This window comes from Leucoraja erinacea, chromosome 22, assembly GCF_028641065.1.
Source record: "Leucoraja erinacea ecotype New England chromosome 22, Leri_hhj_1, whole genome shotgun sequence".
Lineage (NCBI taxonomy): Eukaryota > Metazoa > Chordata > Chondrichthyes > Rajiformes > Rajidae > Leucoraja > Leucoraja erinaceus.
The window spans coordinates 11,777,179-11,804,298 of record NC_073398.1 but is presented as its reverse complement, the minus strand read 5'-3'; the positions used below and the strand labels follow the sequence as shown (position 1 = coordinate 11,804,298).

The window sequence follows — 27,120 nt, the reverse complement described above, 5'->3', positions numbered from 1 at the left end:
GAAAAAGCCATTCTCATAGTGCCTGGGTTTCACACTGCAACACAATTAAAAACTAAATTACTAGATTGCCTTTTCTGGAAATCTTTTCAACTCAGTGCTTACTTAAATAAGAGTGTTAAATTGGGATTGGGGCTCAACTATAATTGTAAATATGGAATGATATTTGATGTGATTTACAACTAAGCAGATAATTACCAATGAGATCAATAACAAAGGGGTAATAAACCAATATACTTCAGTACATGTTAAATCATCCTATTATTGGATGTGAAATTTGGCAGCTGGTACTCTGGGTTCTACGATTTAATCCTTCATGTTTTCATAGAATGCCTCTGTTTGAATCGGCACAAGAGGTTTTTTTGAGCATGAAGACAAGAAAAGTTGTGGTTTTAACCATTTTCCTGCTTTGTTTAAAGCTTGTCAGCAAAGGGGAAATATTTTTTACTGGTTAAGAGTCTTGCCCTTGATACACTGAAAAAGATAAGTTCAGTAAAATTTGATTTGATCTGTTATATACGTTATTCTATGTGTTACATATGTTATTCTATGTTTGATTTGACCTGTGTTATATCTTATGTTATATTTCATATATCTTGGTGATTAAGTCATTGAGAATTTGAGGAAGAGCGAGTAGAAATAAACTGTTAAATAATCACACAGACAATAAACTGCAGATTTGAAATCTTGAGCAAAACCGAAATGCTGGGGCATCTCGGCAGGTCAGGCAGCATCTCTGGGGAGAATGGGGAAACATTTCGGCTTAGGACTTTTGTTCATACTGACGAGTTGGTGTGGTGTGGGGGGGGGGAAAGATGGGGGATAGTCTGGCAAGAGGTAGGTGGATACAGGTTGAGGTGGGGAGGGTTGGCAGATGGGTGCAGTAACTGTTAAAAGCTGGAGATCAAAAAAGGTGTATAAGGAGAGAGAAGAGTGACATATAAAGCCATAGGTAGAGATCTGAATGGAAGGAGACCAGGGAGTTGGGTGTTGGTGGGGAAGGGGAAAGAGGAAATTAAAGGAAATATGGGTCTGCTGGTAAAGGGCCTTGACGCAAAACGTCACCCATTCTTTCTCTCTAGAGATGCTGCCAGTCCCGCTGAGTTACTCCAGCATTTTGGTGTCTTATCAAAGAAAATATGGGACGGGGATAAAAAATGAGTGTGCGGGGGGTTATAAGTTATCCAAAATGGAATATGAGCTAGTGCTCTTTAAGTTTGCACGTGTCCACTCTGACAATGGAGTAGTCCAAGGATAGAAGAATGGGAATGGGAAAGGATGTTAAAATGTTTAGCTAACTGGAGATTTAGTAGACCTTGATGGACAGAGCACAGATTTTCAGTGATATAAAGGACCATATCAGGAGCTTTTTCCCCCCCCCCCCCCCCCCCCCCCCCCACACTGCAATCGGTGAAGATGAAGCAAACTGAAATATCACATTTCCATTCCTTACATAAATGCTGCCTGACCCACTGAGTTACTCTGGCACTTTGAACAAACATAGCACTAAATGCTGAAAATGAGTAACTTCTCAAGAAGGAGATGCATTGTAATATAGGTGTTACTTTGGAGTTATAAAGGTAACATGTTGATTCTGCTTTTCCCACTTAAATTACAGATTGCAATGCATTAAAGGAATTCCTTATGTTAGCAGTTGAGTCAAAAAAAACACACACACACACACACACACACACACACACACACACACACACACACACACACACACACACACACACACACACACACACACACACACACACACACACACAACAATGTTATTTTGTTTCATGTAATTATTTCCAATTTATAGTCATACAGCACTTGAATTATCATTTAATTGCCCATTCCGACCAAGGTGCCCTATTTACACTAGTCCCAGCTGCACGTGTTTGGCCCATATCCCTCTAAACCTTTCCTATCCATGTACCTGTCCACATTTCACATCTTCTTGCGTATGGTGTGCTGCCTAAAGTTGTAGGACAACTTGTTATATTTGATTGTGCACACCGGGTTGATTGCATTCGTCGAAATAGGGCGGACCACGTGAAGGTTGCAATCTTCCACCCCACATTTCACATCACACCACAAGATTCCAGTTTCAATGGTATTTGAAGCACATTGTTTGTTCGTGAATTTGAGATGCAGCATGACCATCTTTCAGAACAATATTGGTCATGGCTTTACAATCTTCCATTTTCTTTCCTTAGGTGGAAATGAATCAGCTACAGAAAAGTTACAAGTCGCTTATTGCCCAGATGAATCTTATTTTGTCTAAAAGATTATGGTACATAATGTTGGAGCAGTTTCTAATGAAGTACGTGTGGAGTGGAAGTGGATTAGTAATGGTAGCAGTACCCATTATCACGGCAACAGGTTTTGCAGACAATGGTAATGAGGCAGATTTTTTAATCTGATTAATATTTTTGTTTGGTATTATTGAAAATTATTATTTCGTATTATTAATGTTAAGGGGAGGCCCCAACTGGAATTCAGCCCTGGAAAGGGTTGCTGTCAAGTCCTTGTTAGTCTCCAATTGTCATGATTCCCCTCAGTCCTGTTAGGTCTGATAAATGATTTTAAAGCTGTATCACAAATATAAAACAAAAGTGCTCGGTTGTTAGAAGCAACAAATATACAGGGCTGAGAATGGGCTTGAGTAATCGGTAGATTTGCTCTGAAGCACAATGTGACTTTATTGTGTTTTTGCATGCTCAATAGAAACTTAATTCTTCTTGACCTGTTCACAGCAGCGATTATAGTTGAACTTCCCATTCTCTTCAGTAAATTGCATTTTTATGCATCTAATTTATATCCACCTTATTCCAACCTTATAAGATACAATATGGCAAATTGCAATCCCCAGTAATCTTTCTTATTTCAAAATATTTGCTTTTGCTTGTTATGGGTTATTACTAATTGTTTGCAGTGAAGCTGCTTGATTCTCATGAATGCTTGACATTTGTTTTAAATGCATGTTTGAAATACTTTGTATTAAATAAACTGTAGGATTGAGAACTGGGGGGGAAAAAAGCATAGGAAATGTAAAAAAAAATAGCAAGTCATGAGGCATCCCTGGAAAGAGAAATGAGGTTGTGGGTCTGTGACTTGTCCTCAGAACTGGGAAAGAGAGAAACAAGTTAGTTTGCCGTGTGAAATAAGGTTGGAAAGGGATAAGGTGAAACAAAGAGAATGTTTGTTGGGAAAGATGAAAGTGGCTTAATGTTGGCAGGTGCCAGTACTTTAAGCTTCTTGGTCTATGTAATGAGTTGCTAATAGTAAGATGATGGGACCTGCCTGGCAGACTAGAACTGAAGTCATAGACTTGTATAGCACAGAAACAGGCCCTTTTGTCCAACTCATCTATACTGACCAAGGTACTTTCCTGAATTAGTCCCAATTGCATTTGGCCCAAATCTCTCGAAACCTTTCTGATGCACAAACCTGTCCAAATGTCTTTTAAATGTAACTGTGCATGCCCCAACCACTTACTCTGATACAAACAGGATAAGAAAAACTGCATCAGCATGATATAAAACGGGACATGTTGGAAAAAATAAGTAAATTGTCCTCTGCTATCAGTAGAGAATGGGGGTGCACTGCCTAATGTGTAGCTTATGCAGTATCAAGAAGTAACAGTAATCTGGATGGTTTCCATTCGCTGTGTAATAAAATGTTGTTTTATAGTCATGTAATCACTGCATGGAAGTAGGCCCACCTCGCCTATAACCTAATCTAACATGGATACGAAAGGTTGAGAGGGATATGGACCAAAAGCTGGTTAACAGAACTAGCTCAGAAAGGGCATCTTGGTCAGTAGATACGATTTGGGCTGAAGAGCCCGTTTCCGTGCTGTATGACTACACAGATTTTTTCATGCCTACTCATTCACGCCTACCCCACCCTCCACATCCCACATTTTCTAGTGATACATCTACACTATAGGCAATTCAGGCTAATTAGTTAACCTGCCAATGAGTCAATATGTCTCCTGCACATTGGAAGAAACCTGAGCCCCTGGGGAGGAACAGTGTGTCACTCTGCTGGTGGTTAAGTACTTCACATTTTTATGATTGATTTATCCAATGTGAGCATCGTTATATTCCAGTATGGGTATTTTGATTTAGTCTACATAAAATTATTCCATGAGCGTGAGAACTATAACTGATAAAGGCATTGAACATTACAGAGGAAGTTTGACTGGAAATGAAAGATGGCCCGGTTACTTGCTTCTATCACTTAGCAATGTTTATGATCTTACTGTAACCCTCCAACCATCATCCTGCTGCATTCTCCCAGATCATTTTACTAGCTCGACACTTCATTGGCTTCTAACTACACTCTGCTTCCCACTGATCCACTCTCCAGTCTCCTCCTTTATGATTTCACCAAATTGCAGAAGAAAATACCTTTATGCATATTTTGTGATTGTGATGTCCATTGTTACTTGACTGATTTATTCATCTCTTGTGTAATATGTGAAAGTCCAATGAGAAAAATAGTAAGTACAGAAATATTAGGTTGGTTGTTTTTATTTCTGGTGTCATTGCTGAAGGAGCTTGTTACCTGCTTAATTGTGCAGTTGTGACATAATTAACGGCTTCCAGTTGTTAGAGACAAACTTAATGGGTTTAATAGCTTATGAAAGTTAATATCTTTCAAGGAAAGAATTCAGCCATCCTGACTCGGTTCATCCCAAATGTGACATTGACTTACATCGAAGTGGTGACTCTTAAATCTGCCTTTAAAATAATCTGGTGAGCCTTTCCATTCAGATGTGGCAATGTAATAAATGCTGTTTTAACCTGCAACATTTATATCCCACGCGTTAATAAACAATGCTGAGATGGAATTAAAAAATATATAAGTAACTTTCATTTAGAGTGGCAGTGCTCGGTTACAAGAGTGCAAATGAAGAGGGAATATTGATTTCTTCTAGAAAAAGAAGCAATTCATGTTTCTATTTTATAGAGAAACTATTTGCTTCTTCTTTATCTTTGTCTATTTGGCAGTAATTTTATTAACTCTTCTTTCCCAACAAGTTGTGCCACTTTTGTTCTACTACTTTTCTCAAATTGGAATTAACCCAGCTTGTTTATGGTTTGTATGTTTTACAGCTGAAACAAATGTTTCTGGTTCTTTTAAGGGGTGAACAACAAATAATTTACTTCAGTGTAAATGCACTGAAAGCTTAAGTTGCATGAAATATAATGAAAGCCATAAAATACTCTGACAAATGTTTTCTATGTTCCCCAGTTGAATTCAAAGGAGTGATCAGAGTAGTGAAACCTTATGACCAGAATTTAGATACAGTACACAATTGTAGTTATTATTTTTATTATATAGTACAGTACATGTTTGAAATGTGTATGATTTTTAAAAGTCTTTTCTCAGTAGAGTTTAATTTATGTTTAAATCACATTTTTTTCAAGAGTCTGAAGATGGTCAGAAGCAGATAAGTTTGGTTAGTGAACGAACTGAAGCTTTTACAACAGCTCGCAATCTTCTGGCTTCTGGAGCAGGTGCAATTGAAAGAATTATGTCATCATACAAAGAGGTTTGTGTAGCACAAAAGTAGGATTGAAATTTAGATTTGTTTAAATTCTTACATCTGGTTCTTAAAACTCCCAGATTTAAGATGTAATCTCATGGTGGCTGTTCTGGCACCATTTGGTCAGTCAATTGCTCTCCAATGAAAATTTGGAGCATTATAAGCCATAATCTTGAATTCCTAGTCCAAACTCCTTTCTCTAACCAGAAGCTGAACTGATAACTGATTTCCAAAACTTCTCGTCTGCATCCTGCATCTTAGTTTTATCTCCAACTTTTTTGTCTTCTCTATGCTTGTAGACCTATGACAAGTGTCTTAATTTTAAAGTCGTCATCCTTGACTTCCATCAGTCCTATTATTCACCAAGATCTCTGTGTAGTAGTACAGGTGTACAACCTTTTATCCGGAGTTCCGGAAACCGAAAAACTCCGAAAACCGGCCATTTTTTCCAGGATGTCGTCTGCACACCAAAGCTCGCGTTTGGCGCCAAACTTGACCCGAAACGACCCACGGTCAACCCAGGTCTGTACTACTGTAGCGGCTGCCTCATCCCCGGAGACCGGGGAGACACTTAAACATCTGTAAATCATTGCTTAAATGTTAGTCAGTTAGTTTGGAGGGCTTTTATGTGAAGGGGGGGGTGAAGTGAAGGGGTAAACTTTAATTCTTAGTCCCCTACCTGGTCGGAGAGGAGGGGAGCGGTCAATGCCTTACCGGGTTGCCGTGCAGTAAGCTCCGCAGCGCTGTGGCCGCCAACTCCCAGCTGGGGCTGCGGGCGTCCGGCCGCGGGCGGCGCCGGTTGTAGCTCCGACCCCAGCAACTCTACCCCTGGCTGCGAGGCGCTCCAAATCCACCGCCGCCCGCAGCCGGAAGCCCGCAGCCCCAGCTCCGCGAATGTTGAGAGTCGGCGGCAATGCCTTACCGGGTCGCCGTGCGGTAAGCTCCGGAGCGCTGTGGCCGCCGACTCCCAACATTTGCGGAGCTGGGGCTGCGGGCGGTGCTGGATTTGGAGCGTCTCGCAGCCAGGGGTAGAGTTGCCGGGGTCGGAGCTCCAACCGGCGCCGCCCGCGGTCGGACGGAGCCCCCAGCTTCGCGATGTTGGTAGTCGCCGACCAGGTAGGGGACTAAGAATTAAAGTTTCCCCCTTCACCCCCACCACCACCACATAAAATCCCTCCAAACTAACTGACTAACATTTATGCAATGATTTACAATGATTCTCCGGGGAGAAGGCAGCTGCTCCAGACTTTTCAAGCCGCCCGCGCTACCTACCTAATCTACGCTAAAAATCTTCCATTCGGAAATCCGAAAATGTCCGAAATCCGACAAGTGTCTATTCCCAAGGCTTTCGGATAAAAGGTTGTGCACCTGTAGTAGTATTCCTTACCCTCGTGTATCCACAATTTTATTAGTTTCATCAACTACCTATCCCGTAAACTCTTGAAATATTTATTTAATTCTATCAGCTTGTTGGCCCTGCTTTTAATCATGTGCCTTAATGAACTGCCATGTGACATAATGAACTGTCATAATGTGACTTAGTAACAAAGTTTGATTGGCATTCCTATAAAGTAATTTACAATGCATTCAGAAAGCATTCAGACCCCTTCACTTTTTATGCATTTTGTTACATTACAGTCTTATTATGAAATGAATTAAATGATTTTTTTTTCATCATCTACACACAATACCCCATAATAAAAAAGCGAAAACAGGTATTTAGGAAGTTTTGCAAAGTAATTAAAAAGTAATAACTGAGATACCACATACATAAGTATTCAGACCAATTACTCAATACTGAGTAAATGTTGAGGCACCTTTGGCAGCAATTACAGCCTCAAGTCTTCTTGGGTATGACGCTACAAGCTTGACACCTGTATTTGGGTAATTTCTCCCAGTCTTCTCCACAGATCCTCTCAGGTTGGATGGGGAGGGTCGATGCACAGCTATTTTCAGGTCCTTCCCGAGATGTTCGATTGGGTTCAAGTCTGGGTTCCGGCCAGGCCACTCAAAGACATTCACAGTCTTGTCACAAAGCCACTCCTGCGTTATCTTGGCGGTGTGCTTAGGGTCGTTGTCCTGTTGGAGGGCCAACCTCCGCCCCAGTCTGAGGTCCTGAACGCTCTGGAGCAGGTTTTCATCAAGGATCTCTCTGTATTTTGCTCCGTTCACATGACAGCCCGCTTGGAGTTTGCCAAAAGGCACCTAAAGGACTCTCAGACCATGAGAAACAAGAGTTTCTGGTCTGATGAAACCAAGATTGAACTCTTTATCCTGACTGCCAAGCCTCTTGCCCATTCCCCCAACGCATTATTCCACCACTCACCCATAGCTCCCAACTGCCAGGTGCGGCTCATTTCCCCTCATCCACCAAAACCCCCTCCTCCTCCTCTTTACTCTCCCTCTCCCCTCTCCTCGTCCCCTCCTCTATTCCTCCCTCACCTATCCATCCCTCTCCTTTCCCCTATCCTCAGTTACTCCCTACCATCAGTCACTCCCTCTCTTCCTCCATAATCCCTCTCCCTTGGAGTCATTGTGAGGTGGAAGCTGCTGTTTTTTAAAAATGTAAATGAGATTCCATTGTGATGTCATAGCTGCTAACTGCTACTGCAAGTTCAAGTGATTTTTCTCAAATGGAATTTTGTAAAGTTTAAAATGTGAATAACTTATAAAATATACCATCAATCTGAACACAACTTGATACACCATACTGCAGGACAATGGTGAGTAAGGTGGTCCAAAAAAATTGTATCCCTATCGTGTACCGTTTTGGTGTAAATTCAGGATCTCACTCACTCACACACACAGACAAGATGAGAGTTTTAGTAATATTGCACAGATGACCTTGAAGTGTGCCATTTTTCTCCGTTTAATGCGACCACTACATAAAGCTCACTCGTGTATCAGAGCCAGGATTTTGCCATAAATGTCATGGGTGCCTTTTTATGTCTTTTTTGATGATTTCACCAGGATAATGACTTTTTCATGATTGAGTGCCTAAATCACCCTCTTTTTACCATTTTGCTAAAAGGTGCTATTTTCTCAAGTTGTACCGTGATTACGATGACATTTTCTATGTTAACACATTAATATTAATGCTATTATTAAAGTGTTAACGTAGTATAACATACAAGAAAACCTCCACCACAGGGGCGAATCCGGGGGCGCCACCGTCGGTCATTCATTCGTGCTGCTGCCTGCTGGTTCAGTCTTCCCCAACATCTATTTAAGAAAGAACTGCAGACGCTGGAAAGATCGAAGGTATACAAAACATGCTGGAGAAACTCAGCGGGTGAGGCAGCATCTATGGAGAAGGAATAGACACTGTTTTGGGTCGAGACCCTCTACATTCTGATGTGGGGGTCGGGAAAAAGAAAGGAAGAGGCGGAGACAGTCTGACTAGAAGAAGAGCTGGGGAGGAGGGAGAAGACAAGGGCTATTTAAAATTAAGAGCAATCAATTGTGATACTGCTGGGGTGTGGACTACCGAAGCATAATACCCAAGCTTGTCTCCTCATTACATTTACTGCTGGCTCCAGTCGCAAATCTGAGTTGAGTGATCTGTGCAAGGCATTCATTGATGCCGGAATTCCATTGTGGAAATTGGAAAACATCTCTCAGAGTTTTTTTAGAGAAACACAGAAGAACATATACCAAGCGAGTCATCATTATTGACAGCAACTTCAACATTGTTGTGCAAAAAATTAGAGATTAAGTTGCATGCAACAAAATATCGATCTCAATAGATGAGACAACCGATGCTGTGAGGAGATATGTTGCCAATGTGGTCATCGGTATACTGGAGGCAGGTCATCCATCAAAGGAGTATTTGTTGACATCGGAAGTATTGGAGAAGTCAAACAGCTCAACTATTGCTCAGTTATTTACATCTTCACTTGCTGTACTTTGGCCAGAAGGTATAAAACATGAGAATGTTCTTCTCTTTGTGACAGTTTTATTCCTCAAAATGTTGCATTTGACTTGCTTAGCTCAAGGACTTCATAGAATTGCCAAGCACATACGTAGCTTGTTTCCAAATGTTGATCGCCTAGTTTCCAATGTCAAAAAAATCTTCCTCGAAGCACCGTCACATGTGCAGTTGTCAAAGGAAATGGCACCCGAGATTCCGCTACCTCCTCAGCCCGTTTTGACAAGGTGGGGTACGTGGCTCTCTGCTGCATTTTACGATGCTGCAAATTTTGAAAAGATAAAATAAATCGTTTATTGTTTTGAAGAAGATGAATCTGCTGCAGTCAGGATATTCAGTGAAATCATGGAGAAAAAGTCCCTCCACCGAGATCTTGTGTTTATTGCTTCCAATTTTGCAAACTTCCCACAAGCTGTCATTTCCCTAGAGGAACATGGTGAAACATTAGTGAATAACTTGCAGGCTTTCAACAAAGTAACTGATGATATTCGTATAGTTCCTGGAGACGGAGATAAAGACATACAAGGAAAATGTGAGAGATTGATTTTAGCTAACAAAGATCTTGAAGAAATACAAAACAGCTAAAGTTCTCAAAGGTAGTTGTAATGCACAAGATATCGACATGAATGTAGAGTCCGTAGCTTGTTTGGGTATGCACCAGTGACCTCAGCTGAGGTAGACAGAAGTTTTTCACCGAACTGAAGCATATTCTGTCTGACAGGCGGGCATAGTTTAACATCAGATAATTTGGAAAAAAAAAGTACTAGTAATTATGTGCAACCAGGCAACTTTGGTCATTTAATGAGTATACCTCTATATTATCATTTTAAACCATATTTTGGTGGTGGAAATAAATGCCTTTTTATGCATTTCTTTGTCAATGTGCCTTTTCCATGCCTTTTTTGTAATTCTATCATGCCTTTTTGCCTGCCTATTTCTGTTTTTTAGTGCCTAAACATCCTGGCTATATATAATTTGAAAAGCTGATGGAAATCATTGGGTACCTTGAACCTGAATTGGACTTCAAAAAATTATTGTCAAAAGTTTGCACGCTGAAATGAATAATACATTATTTAGAAAATTCTTGAGCTGTACATAAAGGTTTATTTTGTAACCGAATCATAAAGTGGCCATGTTGATTCTTTTCTTCTTTGATTTGCAGATCACTGAATTGGCTGGCTATACAGCCCGAGTACACAACATGTTTTCGGTTTTTGACGAAGTTCAGAGGGGCATTTATAAGAAGTCCTCTGTCAATCAGGAAGATGAAATAGATTCCAGTAAAGTAGCTAAACATCGATTAAGTATTGAACATTCTTTGGAACAGAAAGGTAATCAGTTGTAAATGCCTAATATGCAGATAAAATGTTAGCTTTTCTTCTGTGTTCATTTGAATTCTGAATATATTGAAAAACATATATTGATATAAGAGCCAGAGAGATTCACTAGAAAGATTCCTGGATTGGCAGATCTATCCAATAAGGTCACTTCCTATCCTAAATTCTTGAGAATTCCATCCTCTGTTCTTTATGAACTTAGCAAGATATTTACAAGAGAAATTGAGGCATCCTTCCAGAATAAGGATGCATGAGACGGGTATAGCCAGCTGGGATCATGTCCATCCCTGGAGGAGTTTTGGCAACTGAGGAGTAAATTAAAAGGAAAACCGAAGGACGAAAATGGCCAGGAGATAGCTCTGGCAGATAGCATGAAGAACAATCCCAAGAGATTTTATAAATCCATAAGGGGGAAAGGGTAACTGGAGAGAGGGAGAGAGTGGGACCCTCGAGAATCAAAACAGTCACCTCTGTGTGGAGCCACAGGAGATGGGCAAGGACCTCAATGAGTATTTCTTCTCTATTTACCAAGGAGAAAGACAGGAGGATGGAAGAACTTGGGGCCGTCAATGGAAAGTGTCCTGTGAGCAGTAGATAGACACAAAGCTGGAGTTACTCAGCGGGACGGGCAGCATCTCTGGAGAGAAGGAATGTGTGATGTTTTGGGTCGAGACCCTTAGTGTTTCAGTTGAAGAGTTGCTGAAGGTAGTGTATGAAAGTAGACAAATCTCCAGGGCCTGATCAGAAATAGTGCCCTCCATAATGTTTGGGACAAAGACCCTTTATTTATTTATTTGCCTCTGTACTCCACGATTTGAAATTTGTAATAAAAAAACATCACATGTGGTTAAAGTGCACATTGCCAGATTTTTGTAAAGGCCATTTTTATACACTTTTGTTACACCATGTAGAAATTAGTGCAGTGTTTATACATAGTCCCCCATTTCAGGGCACCATAATGTTAGGGACACATCAATGTCATGTAAATAAAAGTAGTCATGTTTAGTATTTTGGTGCATATCCTTAGCATGCAATGAGTGCTTGAAGTCTGCGATTCATGGACATCACCAGTTGCTGGGTGTCTTCTCAGGTGATGCTCTGCCAGGCCTGTATTGCGGCCATCTTTAGCTTATGCTTGTTCTGGGGGCTAGTCCCCTTCAGTTTTCTCTTCAGCGTAGAAATGGCATGCTCAATTGGGTTCAGATCGGGTGCTTGACTTGGCCACTCAAGAATTGACCATTTTGTAGCTTGCAGAAACTCCTTTGTTGATTGATGTTGATTTCATTCAAAATTGAGATTGGAGGAGGCTCAGACTTTATCCTGTTTTATGGTGAAGCTATCACAAGGGGCTGAACCCAACAAATAACCTCTCAATGATTTCTGTTTTCATGATGTTCTGGATTTTATTTGTAACATTATTCTTTATTTGTTAAATGGTGACGTTCAATTTTGATTCTCAATGATAGCACATTTTAATCATTTAGCAACTATAGTGACATACATTTAGGAACTTCATATGCAAACTGTTTTCTGGAAATATTTGCCAGAGCATTGCATTTTTTATAGTTGTTTTCTGACATGTTTGTCCTCTCGTTCAATTTAAAATTGCTTGAAAATCTATTAATAAGGATTTGATATGTTAAAATTATTATTTTGTAGAATCTTTAAGTTTAATGAAAACTACAACTTTATGATTAATGATTAATTAATTGGGATAAATGTACTAAAAATTGTGTTTTATGATTACGAATGGACATAATCAAAATTTATTTTGAAAAAAAAGTTGTGTTTTCTCATTCAAGTAATAGAAGTGCATAGTCCAGTTGCATTGGGAGTTAGATGTGGCCCTTGTGGCTAAGGGGATCAGGGGGTATGGAGAGAAGGCAGGTACGGGATACTGAGTTGGATGATCAGCCATGATCATATTGAATGGAGGTGCAGGCTCGAAGGGCCGAATGGCCTACTCCTGCACCTAATTTCTACGTTCTATGTTTCTATTAGAACAAGATTTAGCTCTTCTTGACGAAGTTCTCCATCACAGAAACTAAACTAAACGGAGCTGCTGGATATAGAGTTTGCTGGTATATGTTGCACATGGCTCAGAATGGCTTGGTTGTTTAAAATTAATAAAAAGCTAAATACAATACAGAGAGTAGACACAAAATGCTGGAGTAACTCAGTGGGACAGGCAGCATCTCTGGAGAGAAGGAATGGGTGACGTTTCCGGTCGAGAACCTTCTTCAGATTGATGTCAGGGGAGTGGGCGGAACAAAGATAGAATGTGGCCGGAGACAGTAAGAATGGTGGGAGAACTCGGAAGGGGAAGGAGATGGAGAGAGAGAGAAAGCAAGAGCTATTTGTAGAGAAGTCAATGTTCCTACTGCTGGGGTGTAAGTTCCCCAAGCAAAATATGAGGGCTCTTTTTCCAATTTGTGCTGGGCTTCATTTTGACAATGGAGGAGTCCCAGGTCAAGTCAGATTGGGAATGGGAGGAGGAATTAAAGTGCTGAGCAACCGGGAGATCGTGGGTCAAGGTGGACTGAGCGGAGGTGTTCAGCAAAACGATCGCCAGGCCTGCGCTTGTCTCGCTGCTGTACAGGAGTTGACACCTAGAACAGCAGTAGAAGAGTTTGGAGGAGGTGCAAGTGAACCTCTGCCTCACCTGAAAAGACTGTTGGGGTCCTTGGATGGAGTCGATAGGGGAGGTAAAGGGACAGGTGTTGCATCTCCTGCGGTTGCAGGGGAAAGTAACTGGGGAGGGAGTGGTTTGTGTGGGAAGGGACGAGTTGACTAGGGAGTTACGGAGGGAAGGGTCTCTGTGGAAAGTAGAAAGGAGTGGAGATGGGAAGATGTGGCTAGTGGTGGGATCCCGTTGGAGGTGGTAAAAATGTTGAAGGATTATTATCTGATGTATGTGACAGCTGATGGGGTGGAAGGTAAGGACCAGGGGGACTATGTCCTTATTACGAATTGGGGGAGGGGAAGCAAGAGTGGAGCTGCGGGATATCGAGGAGATCCAAGTGAAAGTCTCATCTATAATGGAAGTGGGGAACCCTCATTTCCTAAAAAGCAAGGACGTCTCTTATGACCTGGTACCATTTCATTGTGAATAACTTTGTTTTATCTGTCAGGGCACGTTATTGATGTTGATGTTGGAATTGTATGTGCAAATGTTCCAATTATTACCCCAAATGGAGATGTTGTTGTTTCCAGCCTAAACTTTGAAGTAAGTACTAAAAACTAAAATGTTATTTTGTGAATTGGATTGTTATTCAGTTGTTACAACTTCATTGCGTATCATTTTAAAACTTACAACACCAGTCAGATCAGATGTAGTATCTAAATAATGCATTTGATTGATATCAAACTTTTGGATGGACTGGTTAATTAAATTTAGCAGTTATATTTATGTAGGAGAAATGTTATTTTATTGAGAAATATAAACAATATACACATTTACAAAATCTTTCCTGCAGGACATAAAATTGAAATTTGGAAGACCTATCTAATCTTGTAATGCAAGTGTAGTTTTATAAATGTTTAGTCACAGAACCCCCCCCCCCCCCCAATTATATTTAAAATAATATTTTTCCATTTTAATTTTGTTATTTCAAGTAGTTCAAGGTACCAGTTTTTGATCGTAAGCATACGTAGACCCAAGATTGTCATCAGAAACAAACATTATTGCTGAAGGATTGGAAAAGGTTTTGTATAATATGATGGATACAGAAGTATGATGTTAAATATAAATTTAATGGCATGAAAGGAAAGTAGTCCTGCTAGAAAATACGAATCTGATCCTATTTTGTTTTTTGCGGGTAGCATATTGAATTTACCAGTGTGCTGGATTACCAGATACATGACAGATTTAAGATTTTTACTTAATCACCTCATTGCAATAATATTGCAACTTTTTTTAGTGCTTCATTATGTATGTTCCTGATACCACAGGTTGAATTTTGTCTTTTGGGATATACATAAACAATATCTTAGGTTGGTGTTGGGTAAGTGTTTATACACAAAGGGGGACCTGACGTGGGTGGGGTGGGGAGAACAAAAGGGGACCTTGCATGGATACCTTTTAACTTTAAGCACTCTTTTTGTGACGACTGTTTGCATACCTTGGGTATGCAAGCAAAGAATTTCACTGTGACATGTCACATGTGACAATAAAGTATTTGTTCAATCAGAACGTATTTAGAGTCGGTTATAAAGCATGGAAGCAGGACTTTCGTCCCAACTTGTCCATGCCGACCAAGATGTCCAATCTAAACTATTCCTGTGTTTGGCCTATTTATAAACCTTTCCCACTTATAATGTCTATTGAATGTTATGTACCTGCCTCAACGACTTCCTCTGGCAACTTGTTCCAGACCGAAAGGTCTGAATGACAATAAAGGATCTATCTATCATATACCCATCACTCTCCAAGTGGTGGAATAAACGTCCATCTGGTTCCTATTAAGTGTTTCCCCTCTCATCGTAAACCTATGTTTTCTAGTTCTTGCTTCACCCTCCCTGGGAAAAAGACACCTCGTATTCACCCGATCTATCCTTCTCATGATTTTATGCACCTTGATAAGATTATCCTTTAGACTCCTGCATGCCAAGGAATAAAGTTCTAATCTGTGCAATCTTTCTCAAAAGGTCAGGCTCTTGGGTCCAGGCAATATCCTTGTAAATCTCCCAAGCCCTCTTTCCATGCTTTAATGGTATCTTTTCTATGGCAAGGTGGCCAAAACACCATAATCCAAGTGCGTTCTTACCAATGTCTTGTACAACCGACTGATAAAGGCCAGCGTGCCAATAACCGTCTTCACTTTCCCATCTACCTGTGACAACACTTTCTTGGAACTGTGTACCTGTATCTCGAGATCCATCTGCTCTACAACACTCCCCAGGGCCCTATCATTCACTGCAAACGTCCTGCCATGATTTGACTTCCCAAAATGCAATACATCACATTTGGCCTGAATTAAATTCCATTTGTTATTTAGCATTTGCTATCTATAAAAATAATCAGATGGTAATTGAATTTGATATTAGATAGGCTAACGGGAAATAACACAAATCACTTCAAAATGGGTACCCTGCCTCTCGATTTCTGATTCCTCAAATTGTAACTCTTTTCCTTGCACCTGTTAATACCCATTAGCCCCAATTTACCTTTCGTAAATCCATGCTGACTTTGTCCAATGATTTCACCACTTTCCAAATGTGCTGCTATCCCATCTTTAATAACTGACTCTAGCAGTTTCCCCACTACCGATGTTAGACTAACTGGTCTGTAATTCCCCATTTTCTCTCTCCCTCCCTTCTTAAAAAGTGGGGTTACGTTTGCTACCCGCCAATCTTCGGGAACTACTCCAGAATCTAAAGAGTTTTGAAAGATTATTACTAATGCATCCACTATTTCTGAAGCTATTTCCTTAAGTACTCTGGGATGCAGCCTATCTGGCCCTGGGGATTTATCGGCCTTTAATCCATTCAATTTACCCAACACCACTTCCCGGCTAACCTGTATTTCACTCAATTCCTCCAACTCCTTTGACCCGCGGTCCCCTGATATTTCCGGCAAATTATTTATGTCTTCCTTAGTGAAGACGGAACCAAAGTAGTTATTCAATTGGTCCGCCATATCCTTGTTCCCCATGATCAACTCGCCTGTTTCTGACTGCAAGGGACCTACATTTGTTTTAACTAATCTCTTTCTTTTCACATATCTATAAAAACTTTTGCAGTCAGTTTTTATGTTCCCTGCCAGTTTTCTTTCATAATCTATTTTTCCTTTCTTAATTAAGCCCTTTGTCCTCCTCTGCTGGTCTTTGAATTTCTCCCAGTCCTCCGGTATGCTGCTTTTTCTGGCTAATTTGTACGCATCATCCTTCGCTTTGATACTATCCCTGATTTCCCTTGTTATCCATGGATGTACTACCTTCCCTGATTTATTCTTTTGCCAGGAGGAACCTGGAGAAAACCCACACGATCACAGGAAGAACATGCAAGTTCTGTACCGACTGCACCTATAGTCAGGATTGAACTCTGATCTCTGGTGCTGCAAGGCAGCAACTCTACCGCTGCACCACTGTGCTGCCCTAATTTTCTTGTTGACAGAAAATCATTCTGAAATAGAAAAGCAGACAATTTTGACCAGCTGATCTGGGTTTATGCTCTACTTAAATCTCTGTCACATTCCTCTACTATATGGACATAACCTCTTTAGCTTTTTCTTTCAGCTACTAATACTTAGTGTATTTTTAAATGTGTCTACCCTATTTGCAATAAACATTAATTCAAAAGATGGGATAAGAGAATAAGAAAAGCTATCTGGGAGTTATTGGAATAGACAGCTCTAATTCACAGAATGTACCAGAAAGGGGACGGTTTGGATAGGAAGAGTTTTTTTTCTATAAGCTCACGGGATCAGATTTACTATCAATATTGCATGTGGGTTATGTTTGTACAGTTGCTGGGGAGAGAAATGCAGCGGTGGCCAGGGAATAAACTGAAATAGAAAACAGAGATAACAATTATAAAGACGACAATTAGATTTCCCTTTGGCCTTAGATTAGATTTAAATTTCTGCATTGCATCACTGTCATATCGTCATATCTCTTATCTGTTATTATCTAAGCATTCTCAATTTCATCAGTCGTAATGATTTATGTTTCTCACAGGTTCACTTCCTTTAGATCTGAATCAGTTTTAAGACTTCTGGGAATTGTAATGCCCTCTGCTTAACCACGATATGGAGGAAAAGATCCAAGTTAGATGACAGATTTACACCCATAATCTCTCTGCCATTGATTGAAAACAGTTGCAATGCTCTGGCAAAGAAGTTTTAATCACACAGCCATATCAATGCACCTGTCTTTGCCCACATCAACTCTTTCCTGGAAACTAATTTCCATTTTATTTCATTTCCTTTTTTGCTATTGTGCCTCATTTCTTTATGACTTTTTTTCTGAAATGAATTAGATCCTTAATGACCAGTTTTGCATCTTGAATGTTAATTGTATTTGCTTTCGGCTTCTTCAGCATTTTCTTGATCTCCCTGAACAAGTCGGATTGATTCCATCTGAGCCAATAATTTCATGTCCATTCATTTGCTGATAGAACATATTAATATAATTCCTGTTGGAAGTAAACCAGTAAAACTTCTTCTTGCGTATGGCGTGCACAGCCTAAAGTTGTAGGTCAACTTGTTCTATTTGATCTTTTGCTTGTGCACGTCGGGTTGATTGCATTAGTCAAAACAGGGTGGACCATGTGAAGGTTGCAATCTCCCAACCCAGTAAAACAGTTCTGTATGGAAATAAACAAAGGCTATAAAATCACTGAATTTAGACGCATCTGATTTCAATGTTCAATTTATTTTCAACTGTAGTTGTGAAGAAAAGCTTCATGTGTATTGGGCATCAATATTGATTCAGAAAACATGCTGATGTAAACTAAAACCGAAAAAGAACTGTGTTCTTTATAATTGTTAATTTCTAACATTTGAAAAAAATATTTCACTGGATTATACATAGTTGTATAAAAGTGTAATAATTTGAGCAATAATTTGTTTTTGTTCATCTGAATTTTGCTTTGTAGGTTGATGAAGGCATGCATCTCCTTATTACTGGGCCAAATGGATGTGGGAAAAGTTCTTTATTCAGGATTTTGAGTGGCCTATGGCCGGTATATGGAGGGGTATTGTCTAAGCCTCCTCCTCAGCATATGTTCTATATTCCACAGAGGTGAGTGCTTTAGTTTCACTGAAACATTTTACCTTTGTCTTGCTAAAAGTCATGCATTCAATTTCTTTTTATGTTCTCTGAACTGTGCCAATTTGTTTTCATGTTGTATTTTTGGTTCATGATTGAATGGGCTTGAAGTTATTACTCGCAGCACAAATCTGGTGAATGTTAATGCTTTTATGCTTGTATTGTGCAATTGCAATAAAGCTGCTCAATTAATGCAACACAAAGTCAGTTTGTTTGTGTATGAGGAGTACTTTTAACCTGCTTTGACTGCACTACCCTCCCTACCCCACCTGTCAAATTGAGTGAAACCAAGATTGAATATCATGGATGAAATTGTAGCATCTTGGCATGAGAGACACCAGTCTGAGCCAGTTGACAGACACATGGGAGTTGTTGGAGTATCAGTGCTGGAAATACATTTGCTATAATCCAAATGGAGAGTAGAAGTTTCCTGCTCCTCAGTTGCTGGCATTGTCCTGAAAACAAATAATGATTGATTCCTTACCTTAAGACCCATGTCAATGGGTAAAATGGGTGTACTGTACTCAATTATGCACAGCTGTCAAGGGATCAGATAGCTTCCACTGATGCACATAGACTTTGGGTGGTCTCTGCCAGTGTTTCCATATAGTCTAATGCATGCTCTGTCAAATAGTATGTTGTGGGATAATCGCAAACTGCTGCCATGAAATTGCACTTCACTTCTGACTACAAGGGTGAACACCTTGCTGTGTTACAAACTTTGTACGAAGTTGAGGAAGGACTTCACCAGGCCCCAAGAAATCTCTCATGGGCTCGCTCGGACCATTTCTAGTTGAGCCTTTTTTAACTCTGGGGTGCCAGGTTTAGCGATGGAAGTATTCACGTGCATGATTTACTATCGTCCTTCTCCACATGTTTCTGGCTAGAATCAATGTTTTGTAGAAGAGGTCTGAAAGTTTTTATGGCGATGAAAATAAAAGAACACAAGAATGAGTCTGAAGAAGGGTCACTTCCCATTTTCTCCAGAGATGCTGCCTGACCTACTGAGTTACCCCACCATTTTGTCTCTATCACAAGAATGCCAAGCACTGAGGTGAAAGAGACTAAATAGATGGGTTATCTACTCCCATATCTTTGTCCGTTATACGCTCAGCTTGTATGAGGATTATTTAGTCCATTGCACCAGGGCTGTGGGGTCGATACCCAAACCACCCAACTCCGACTCCTTGATTTCTTCTGTATCTGACTCCGACCCTGACCCCCAAGTCAAATAATTCTAAATCTGTTTTGATTACATTACACAAGATGGCATTTCATAAGAACTACACAAATCATCAGGCTACCTTTTAAACTCATGTCCTTAGTTTTGAGTCTCATAGTTGTAGTTATGCTATTGTGGCTTTTTTATTGTTTAGTCTTGCAAAAAAAACATAATTCATAATGCTAAAAGGAAAAAATACATATAGGACTATGATAAAATTAAAATTCCATTGAATTAAATAAAAATTATAAAAGCATTACTCCAAAAATTATTAAACTAAGGCCACAGGTATGAGCTAAATGGCTAAATTATGACAAAAAATCTCAAGTGCAGTAGAAATTAAAACAATGCATAGGTATTTTAGGTTTGCTACAAAAGTACATACATAAAATTTATTAATAACTTGTCCTTGGGAACAAAATTGCTTCTGCCAGATCCTCTATCATTGAAGCCCTTAAATCTGATTGAATTACTTTCAGTGCGGAGAACAGTCTCTCCACGCTGATCTGATGCCGCTGTAAGATTTTTATTGGTTCTTGTATCTTTCTCATTTACAACTTCCAAAATTTTAGTGGAAATGCTGCAAATGTCTTTTCAAATTTGAAGCTCTTGTTGGAGCATTTTTATCGGAGCCTGAGAAACAACTGTCTTTTGTTTCACACAATCTTTCACCATCATCATCATCTATCATACACTGACACACAAAATGTTTTTTATCTGTAGTTATTGTAAAATATTCAAAAAACAGCAGATCTGGTTGGAGTTTTCTGTGCCATTGAGAAAGGGGCTTTAGATTTCAAACTTGCTTACTTGGGAAATTTTGCATTAATTCCATTTTTTTTTTTCCTGAAAAAGAAAATAATGAATGACATTAGTGAATGGATAGGGCCTGAAATGGAATTATTAACGTATTTTATATATTAAAAAATACAGGGTTAAAGTACAGTAAATACCGGCGGAAGAACTGACATACTTTACTTATTCAGTGGTAATATTCTCTATTCATTGGTAATAATTAAATAATTTGAGGAAACTTGTTTTAAGTGATTAGTGGGGTCAAGGGAACGCAGCCCCCCCTCCCCCACCCCCGTTAGTTTAGGTTAGCTGGTGTTTACTATACTTTCACCTAAATGAGCCCTAACCTATTTTTCCTTCATTACCTAACCCCTTACTAACCTTTTAACCTAGAATATTGTGTCAAGCATCCCACTGAAAGTAGAAATTATGGTTTATATTCACGGAAAATTACCAAATTCTTGATGCTTTGCCAAGATTAGTGTTTACTGCTGTTGAGAAGGAATTAATCATGACTGACGATTTATTTTGCAATAAATCATGAAAATTCGTAATCTGTATTCATTTATGATATATATTTTCCCATAAATGAATGACTAAATTTACCTTTTGAATTCAGAAATTATCCAGACATGTTCACTCAGTAGCAGGTGGAGGGAAAACAGCTGGTGATGGCGTTTGTTTACGTTTTGTTTCTCGTCGTTCTGCCGCCAGATGGCAGCACTGATGTGGTTTCTCATTCTCTCGGGTGGAAATAAAGTGTGCGGCATGTTTAAAAAGTGGGATTTTTTCAGATTTACGTAGTCTGTGAAATTTATTTTGAGGTTGGATTCTGAGTCGGGACTTTTTACCGAATCCAACTCCAGCAGCACCACAATTGCTCCGACTCAGACTCGATGACTCTGACGTGATAAGGTCCCACATAAGAGATTAGTGGGCAAAATTGGGGTACTTGGTATTGGGGGTTGAGTGGTGACATGGATAGAGAAGTGGTTGGCAGACAGGAACCAAAGAGTAGGGATTAACAGGTCCCTTTCAGAATGGCAGGCAGTGACTAGTGGGGTACCGAAAGGCTCGGTGCTGGGACCACAGCTATTTAGTCAAGTCAAGTCAAGTTTATTTGTCACATACACATACGAGATGTGCAGTGAAATGAAAGTGGCAATGCTCGCGGACTTTTGTGCAAAAGCCAAACAACCAAACAACAATAAACACAATCATAACACACATATTCTTTCACATAATAAATAATGAAAGGAAAAACGTTCAGTAGAGTTAGTCCCTGGTGAGATAGGCGTTTACAGTCCGAATGGTCTCTGGGAAGAAACTCCTTTTCAACCTCTCCGTTCTCACCGTATGGCAACGGAGGCGTTTGCCTGACCATAGCAGCTGGAACAGTCTGTTGCAAGGGTGAAAGGGGTCTCTCATGATATTGTTTGCTCTGGAGTTGCACCTCCTGATGTATAGTTCCTGCAGGGGGGCAAGTGAAGTTCCCATAGTGCATTCAGCCGAACGCACTACTCGCTGCAGAACCTTCTTGTCCTTGGCAGAGCAATTCCCAAACCAGATGGTAATGTTCCCGGACAAGATGCTTTCCACCGCCGCTGCGTAGAAGCACTGGAGGATCCTCGGAGACGCACTGAATTTCCTCAATTGCCTGAGGTGGTAAAGGCGCTGCCTTGCCTTACTCACGAGTGCTGAGGCTTGTGATGCCCATGTCATATCCTCGGAGATGTGGACTCCCAGATATTTAAAACAGTTCACTCTATCCACAGGATCCCCATTTATCCTCAATGGAGTGTACGTCCTCGGATGATGTGCCCTCCTAAAGTCCATGATCAGCTCCTTTGTTTTTTTGATGTTCAAGTGGAGGCTGTTATCCTGGTACCAGAGTGCTAGACCAGCCACCTCCTCCCGGTAGGCCTTCTCATCGTTGTCTGAGATCAGGCCCACCACCACAGTGTCATCAGCAAACTTAATTATTGAATTGGAGCTGATCCTAGCCACACAGTCATTGTGTGTACAGGGAGTACAATAGGGGGCTGAGGACGCAACCCTGGGGTGATCCTATCCTCAGAGTGAGGGACTTCGATGTATTCCCTCCCATCTTGACTAGCTGGGGCCTGGCGGTGAGAAAGTCCAGGACCCAGGCACACAGGGAGGTGTTGAGCCCCAATTCCATTAGCTTCCCGGCCAGACTGGTGGGGACTATCGTGTTGAAGGCTGAACTGTAGTCTATGAACAGCATCCTCACGTAGCCCCCCTTCTGGCTGTCCAGATGGGAGAGAGCGGTGTGCAAGACATGGGAGACCGCATCGTCCGTGGATCTGTTCGGACGGTATGCGAACTGCAACGGGTCCATGTTCCGAGGGAGGACGGTGCAGATGTGTTTCTTCACCTGCCTCTAAAAGCATTTCATGACTGCCGAGGGAAGGGCCACCGGACGGTAGTCATTCAGACAAGCTGGGGAGGCATTTTTTGGTACCGGTACAATGATGGATTTTTTGAAGCAGGCAGGGTCCACGGACTTGTCCAGGGAGAGGTTGAATAATGTAGTGAGCACTGGAGCTAGCTGCATAGCACAGGACTGGAGTACTCGCCCCGAGATGCCATCGGGGCCTGCAGCTTTTCTCGTGTTCACCCGTGTCAGATCCCTCCTCACTTCGTGCTCGGACAGCGAGAATGTGTGCACATTCCTCCCCTCAGCTTCGGTAGCCAGCCCACTGGCGGTATTGTCGATAGTCGGCAGACCTGGAGTGGTGTTGCCCCTCTCGAAACGAGCATAAAAGGAGTTCAGGTCATCAGCTAGGGAGGTGCCGGCACTTGCAGATGAGGGAGGGGTGCTCCGGTAGTTGCTTACAATCCGTAGCCCCTGCCATAGGCTTCTGGTGTCCTGCTGCTCCATCTGTACCTTCTCTTTGCGTCCTTCACCGCCCTTCGCAGTCGGTAGAACTCTGCCTTGTAGACGTCCATGTTTCCTGATGCCAGGCCCGAGTTGTAGGCAGCGGTGCGAGCATTCAGGGCCACACAAACAGACCTGTCTACTCGGGGTTTTTGGTTCGGAAAGGTGCTTACCCTTACCGTGGGGACGATGTTGTCGGTTACTGTTGCGATGAAGTCCGTGACTGTTTCCGCGAACTCACTGACATCACTGGAACTTGCTTTGAACATATTAATACAATATACATTAATGATTTGGATGAAGGGATTCAGAGTATCATTAGCAAATTTGCAGATGACACAAAGCTGGGTGGCAGTGTGAACTGGGAGGAGGATGCCATGAGAATGCAGGGCGACTTGGACAGGTTGGGAGAGTGGGCAAATGCATGGCATTGAGGGAGTGCGGCGTAGGTTTACAAGATTAATTCCCGGTATGACGGGACTGTCATATGCTGAGAGAATGGAGCAGCTGGGCATGTGCACTTTAGAAGGATGAGAGGAGATCTCATTGAAACATATAAGATTGTTAAGGTTTTGGGCATGCTAGAGGCAGGAAATATGTTCCCGATGTTGGGGGAGTCCAGAACCATGGGCCACAGTTTAAGAATAAGGAGTAAGCCATGTAGAACGGAGACGAGGAAACACTTTTTCTCACAGAAAGTGGTGAGTCTGTGGAATTCTCTGCCTCAGGGGGCGGTGGAGGCAGGTTCTCTGGATGCTTTCAAGAGAGAGCTAGATAGGGCTCTTAAAAATAGCGGAGTCAGTGGATATGTGGAGAAGGCAGGAACGGGGTACCGATTGGGGATGATCAGCCGTGATCACATTGAATGGCGGTGCTGGCACGAAGGGCCGAATGGCCAACTCCTGCACCTATTGTTGATTGACTCCGACTCCACAGCCCTGCATTGCCCCCAGGTTCACCCGTAACAATCATTATTCAAGTCTTGACAATCTTTAATACCTGCTCCAGGCATTGATTTCCCAGATTGCTTCTTTCATATTTCACCTGATTCCAGATTTGCCCATACACCTTTCCACCTTGTATACCAGATTTCAATAAATATATACTGGCCCACCACCGATCTTCAAGCAATTGTTGGTTCAGTATCTCCTTTAATCCAATAAAATTACGAGCGCATTTGAAATCGCCTTTGGAAGTTCCCCCGAATATGTAGCGCCAAGGTCGGGAGAGGCAGCTGATATCAATCTCATCAGGACATAAGGATCAGCAGATCGAATTTGTCTCCTGCAGCCGGAGCTATGGAACTCCAGCCCAGCTGGAGCCGGCAGTTCCGTTCCCATAGTTGACGCCCGCGGATGACCAGCAGTCGAATTTGCACCATCCGGCTGAGGATCTAGACCTCCGGCCTGGCTGGATCCAACGGACCCATTCCCATAGCCGACTTTGCAGGCCGTATCTCTGCTCCTCGGCTAGGTGGACTGTACCGGTAACATTGGACTCCTCTGTGACCTCTGTTGGTCCACAGTTCAGTCTTTGTATCAGTGTGTGAGCGCAGTCCCTCTGTCGGTGCACAGACACACTGGGGCAAAGTCTGAAATCACCAGCGCCACATCTTCAAGTCTTAAAGCTGAGTAGCCAGGATAAACCCGAGATCGGCAGCACCTCTGAGTAGCCAGGATAAACCTGAGATCACCAGCACATTTAATTCTGAGCGGGCCCCTCTCTATCTCTCCCTCTCTGTCACTCTCCGTCTCCACCCGCCATCCGTGTCCGGCTCTCGGCTCGCTCCTCATCCGCCGGCACGGCAGGTTGCCTTATACATGCGCACTGCCACGGCCAGCATTTCCTCCCTCTGCACATGCGCACAACCACGGCCAGCACATCATCGGCTGTGGGTGAGGAAAGTGGGATAACAGAACTTGTGTGAATGGGTAGACAAAAATGCTGGAGAAACTCAGCAAGTGAGGCAGCATCTATGGAGCGAAGGAAATAGGCTACATTTTGGGTCGAGACCCCAGACTGATGTGAGGATGGTAGGTAGAAGAAAGGAAGAGGCGGAGACAGTGAGCTGAGGGAGACCTGGGAAGCGGAGGAGAAAGCAGGGACTACCTGAAATTGGAGGTCAATGGTCATACCGCTGGGATGTAAACTGCCCAAGCGAAATATGAGGTGCTGCTCCTCCAATTCACGGTGGGCCTCACTCTGGCCATGAAGGAGACCCAGGACAGAAAGGTCGGATTCGGAATGGAAGGGGAAGTTGAAGTGCTGAGCCACCGGGAAATCAGGTTGGTTATTGCGAACCGAGCGGAGGTGTTGGGCGAAACGATCGCCAAGCCTACGCTTGGTCTCATCGATGTAGGGCAGCTGACACCTAGAGCAGCGGATGCTTTTCCCACTAAATACAATTACCTGCTGCAAGTTTCCACGACATTTATTCCACAGAACAACAAATCGGAATCTCCAGTAAAACAGGCATCTGTTCTGCTTCTTCTTCTATGTAGTGTTTTTTTGGCGGTTGGCAAACAACCTTTTTGGTGCATTACCACCACCAACTGGCATGGAGTGTGGATCAAACAACACCATTACATATACTAATAACCTATATCCTTCCGAACAAATTGGTTACCCTAAGAAAAAGCAACAGGATTTGATAGCACTTATATGAACTCCCTTGCAAAATATCTACCAAATCAAATTGTACTCTTTCTTTTCTGAACTGCTCACTCATCTGTCCTCTCTCTCCTCCTCATACCTCTCGCAATGTACAATGACATGCTCTATTGCCTCTTCTTGCCCACAGTACTCACATCTGCCTGTATTATGCTTGCCTATTATAAAAAGTGTACTGTTCAGACCAGTGTGTCCAAATCTAATTCTTGAAATTACTGTCCTCTTTTCTGTTTTTTCCTGCACATCTCATTTCTCCCACTTTCCTCTGGACTCTGTAGAACCACCGTCCTTTCCGCTCTTCCTCCCATTGCTTTTGCCATCTTTCCTCCTGTCTTTGCTTAATAATGTCTTTGATTTCAGTTTTACCTATGTTAATACTTAAATCAATCTTACTTCTTTTTGTTACCTCTTTTGCTACCTTATCAGCCATTTCGTTTCCTCTAATGCCAATGTGTGCTGGTACCCATAAAAATATGACTGTAAGCCCCATCATTTGAATTCTGAATAGTGTTTGTTGTATTTAAATCAAAATGTCTGGTCTACTGTCTGAATGGCTGTGCTGTAAACTCTTTATTGCTAAACTTGAATCTGAACAAATAACTGTCCTTAAAGGCCTAGTATCCTCGACCCACTGTACCGCTAACAATATTGCAATCATTTCACCTGTGTATACTGAGACCTCATTATTGATCCTCTTCCCTACTTTGATGTGAAACTCTGGTACAATAAATGCTGCTCCTACTTTATCTACTGAATCTTTTGATGCATCTGTAACAATTTGGACAAAGCTGTAGTATCTGTCAATGTATTCCTGTATGATGACTGAATTATACATATGCTGTTTATCCTTGTTTTTCTGATCTAATATTGTAAAGTCTACTGTTGCATCTGGAAGTATCCAAGGTGGAATTGAAGGCAATGGAACCGTTGGAACCACATTTAATTGTGCTAT

General features: G+C 41.6%; 1 protein-coding gene across 2 annotated transcripts in view; it reads left to right on the top strand.

Annotated features, from left to right (window-relative positions):
- The window catches only part of LOC129707999 (ATP-binding cassette sub-family D member 2-like), a 72,592-nt gene that overhangs the window by 2,241 nt on the left and 43,231 nt on the right, over nt 1-27,120 (top strand). For both annotated transcript variants that reach the window (XR_008725262.1, XM_055653551.1), the window contains exons 2-6: nt 2,205-2,385; nt 5,427-5,551; nt 10,636-10,804; nt 13,942-14,036; nt 18,407-18,552. Coding sequence is in view for 1 of the 2 variants with exons in the window: in XM_055653551.1 (XP_055509526.1) it covers nt 2,205-2,385; nt 5,427-5,551; nt 10,636-10,804; nt 13,942-14,036; nt 18,407-18,552 (716 nt within the window). In the remaining variant the exon portion in view is untranslated. The remainder of the gene's footprint in view (nt 1-2,204; nt 2,386-5,426; nt 5,552-10,635; nt 10,805-13,941; nt 14,037-18,406; nt 18,553-27,120) is intronic.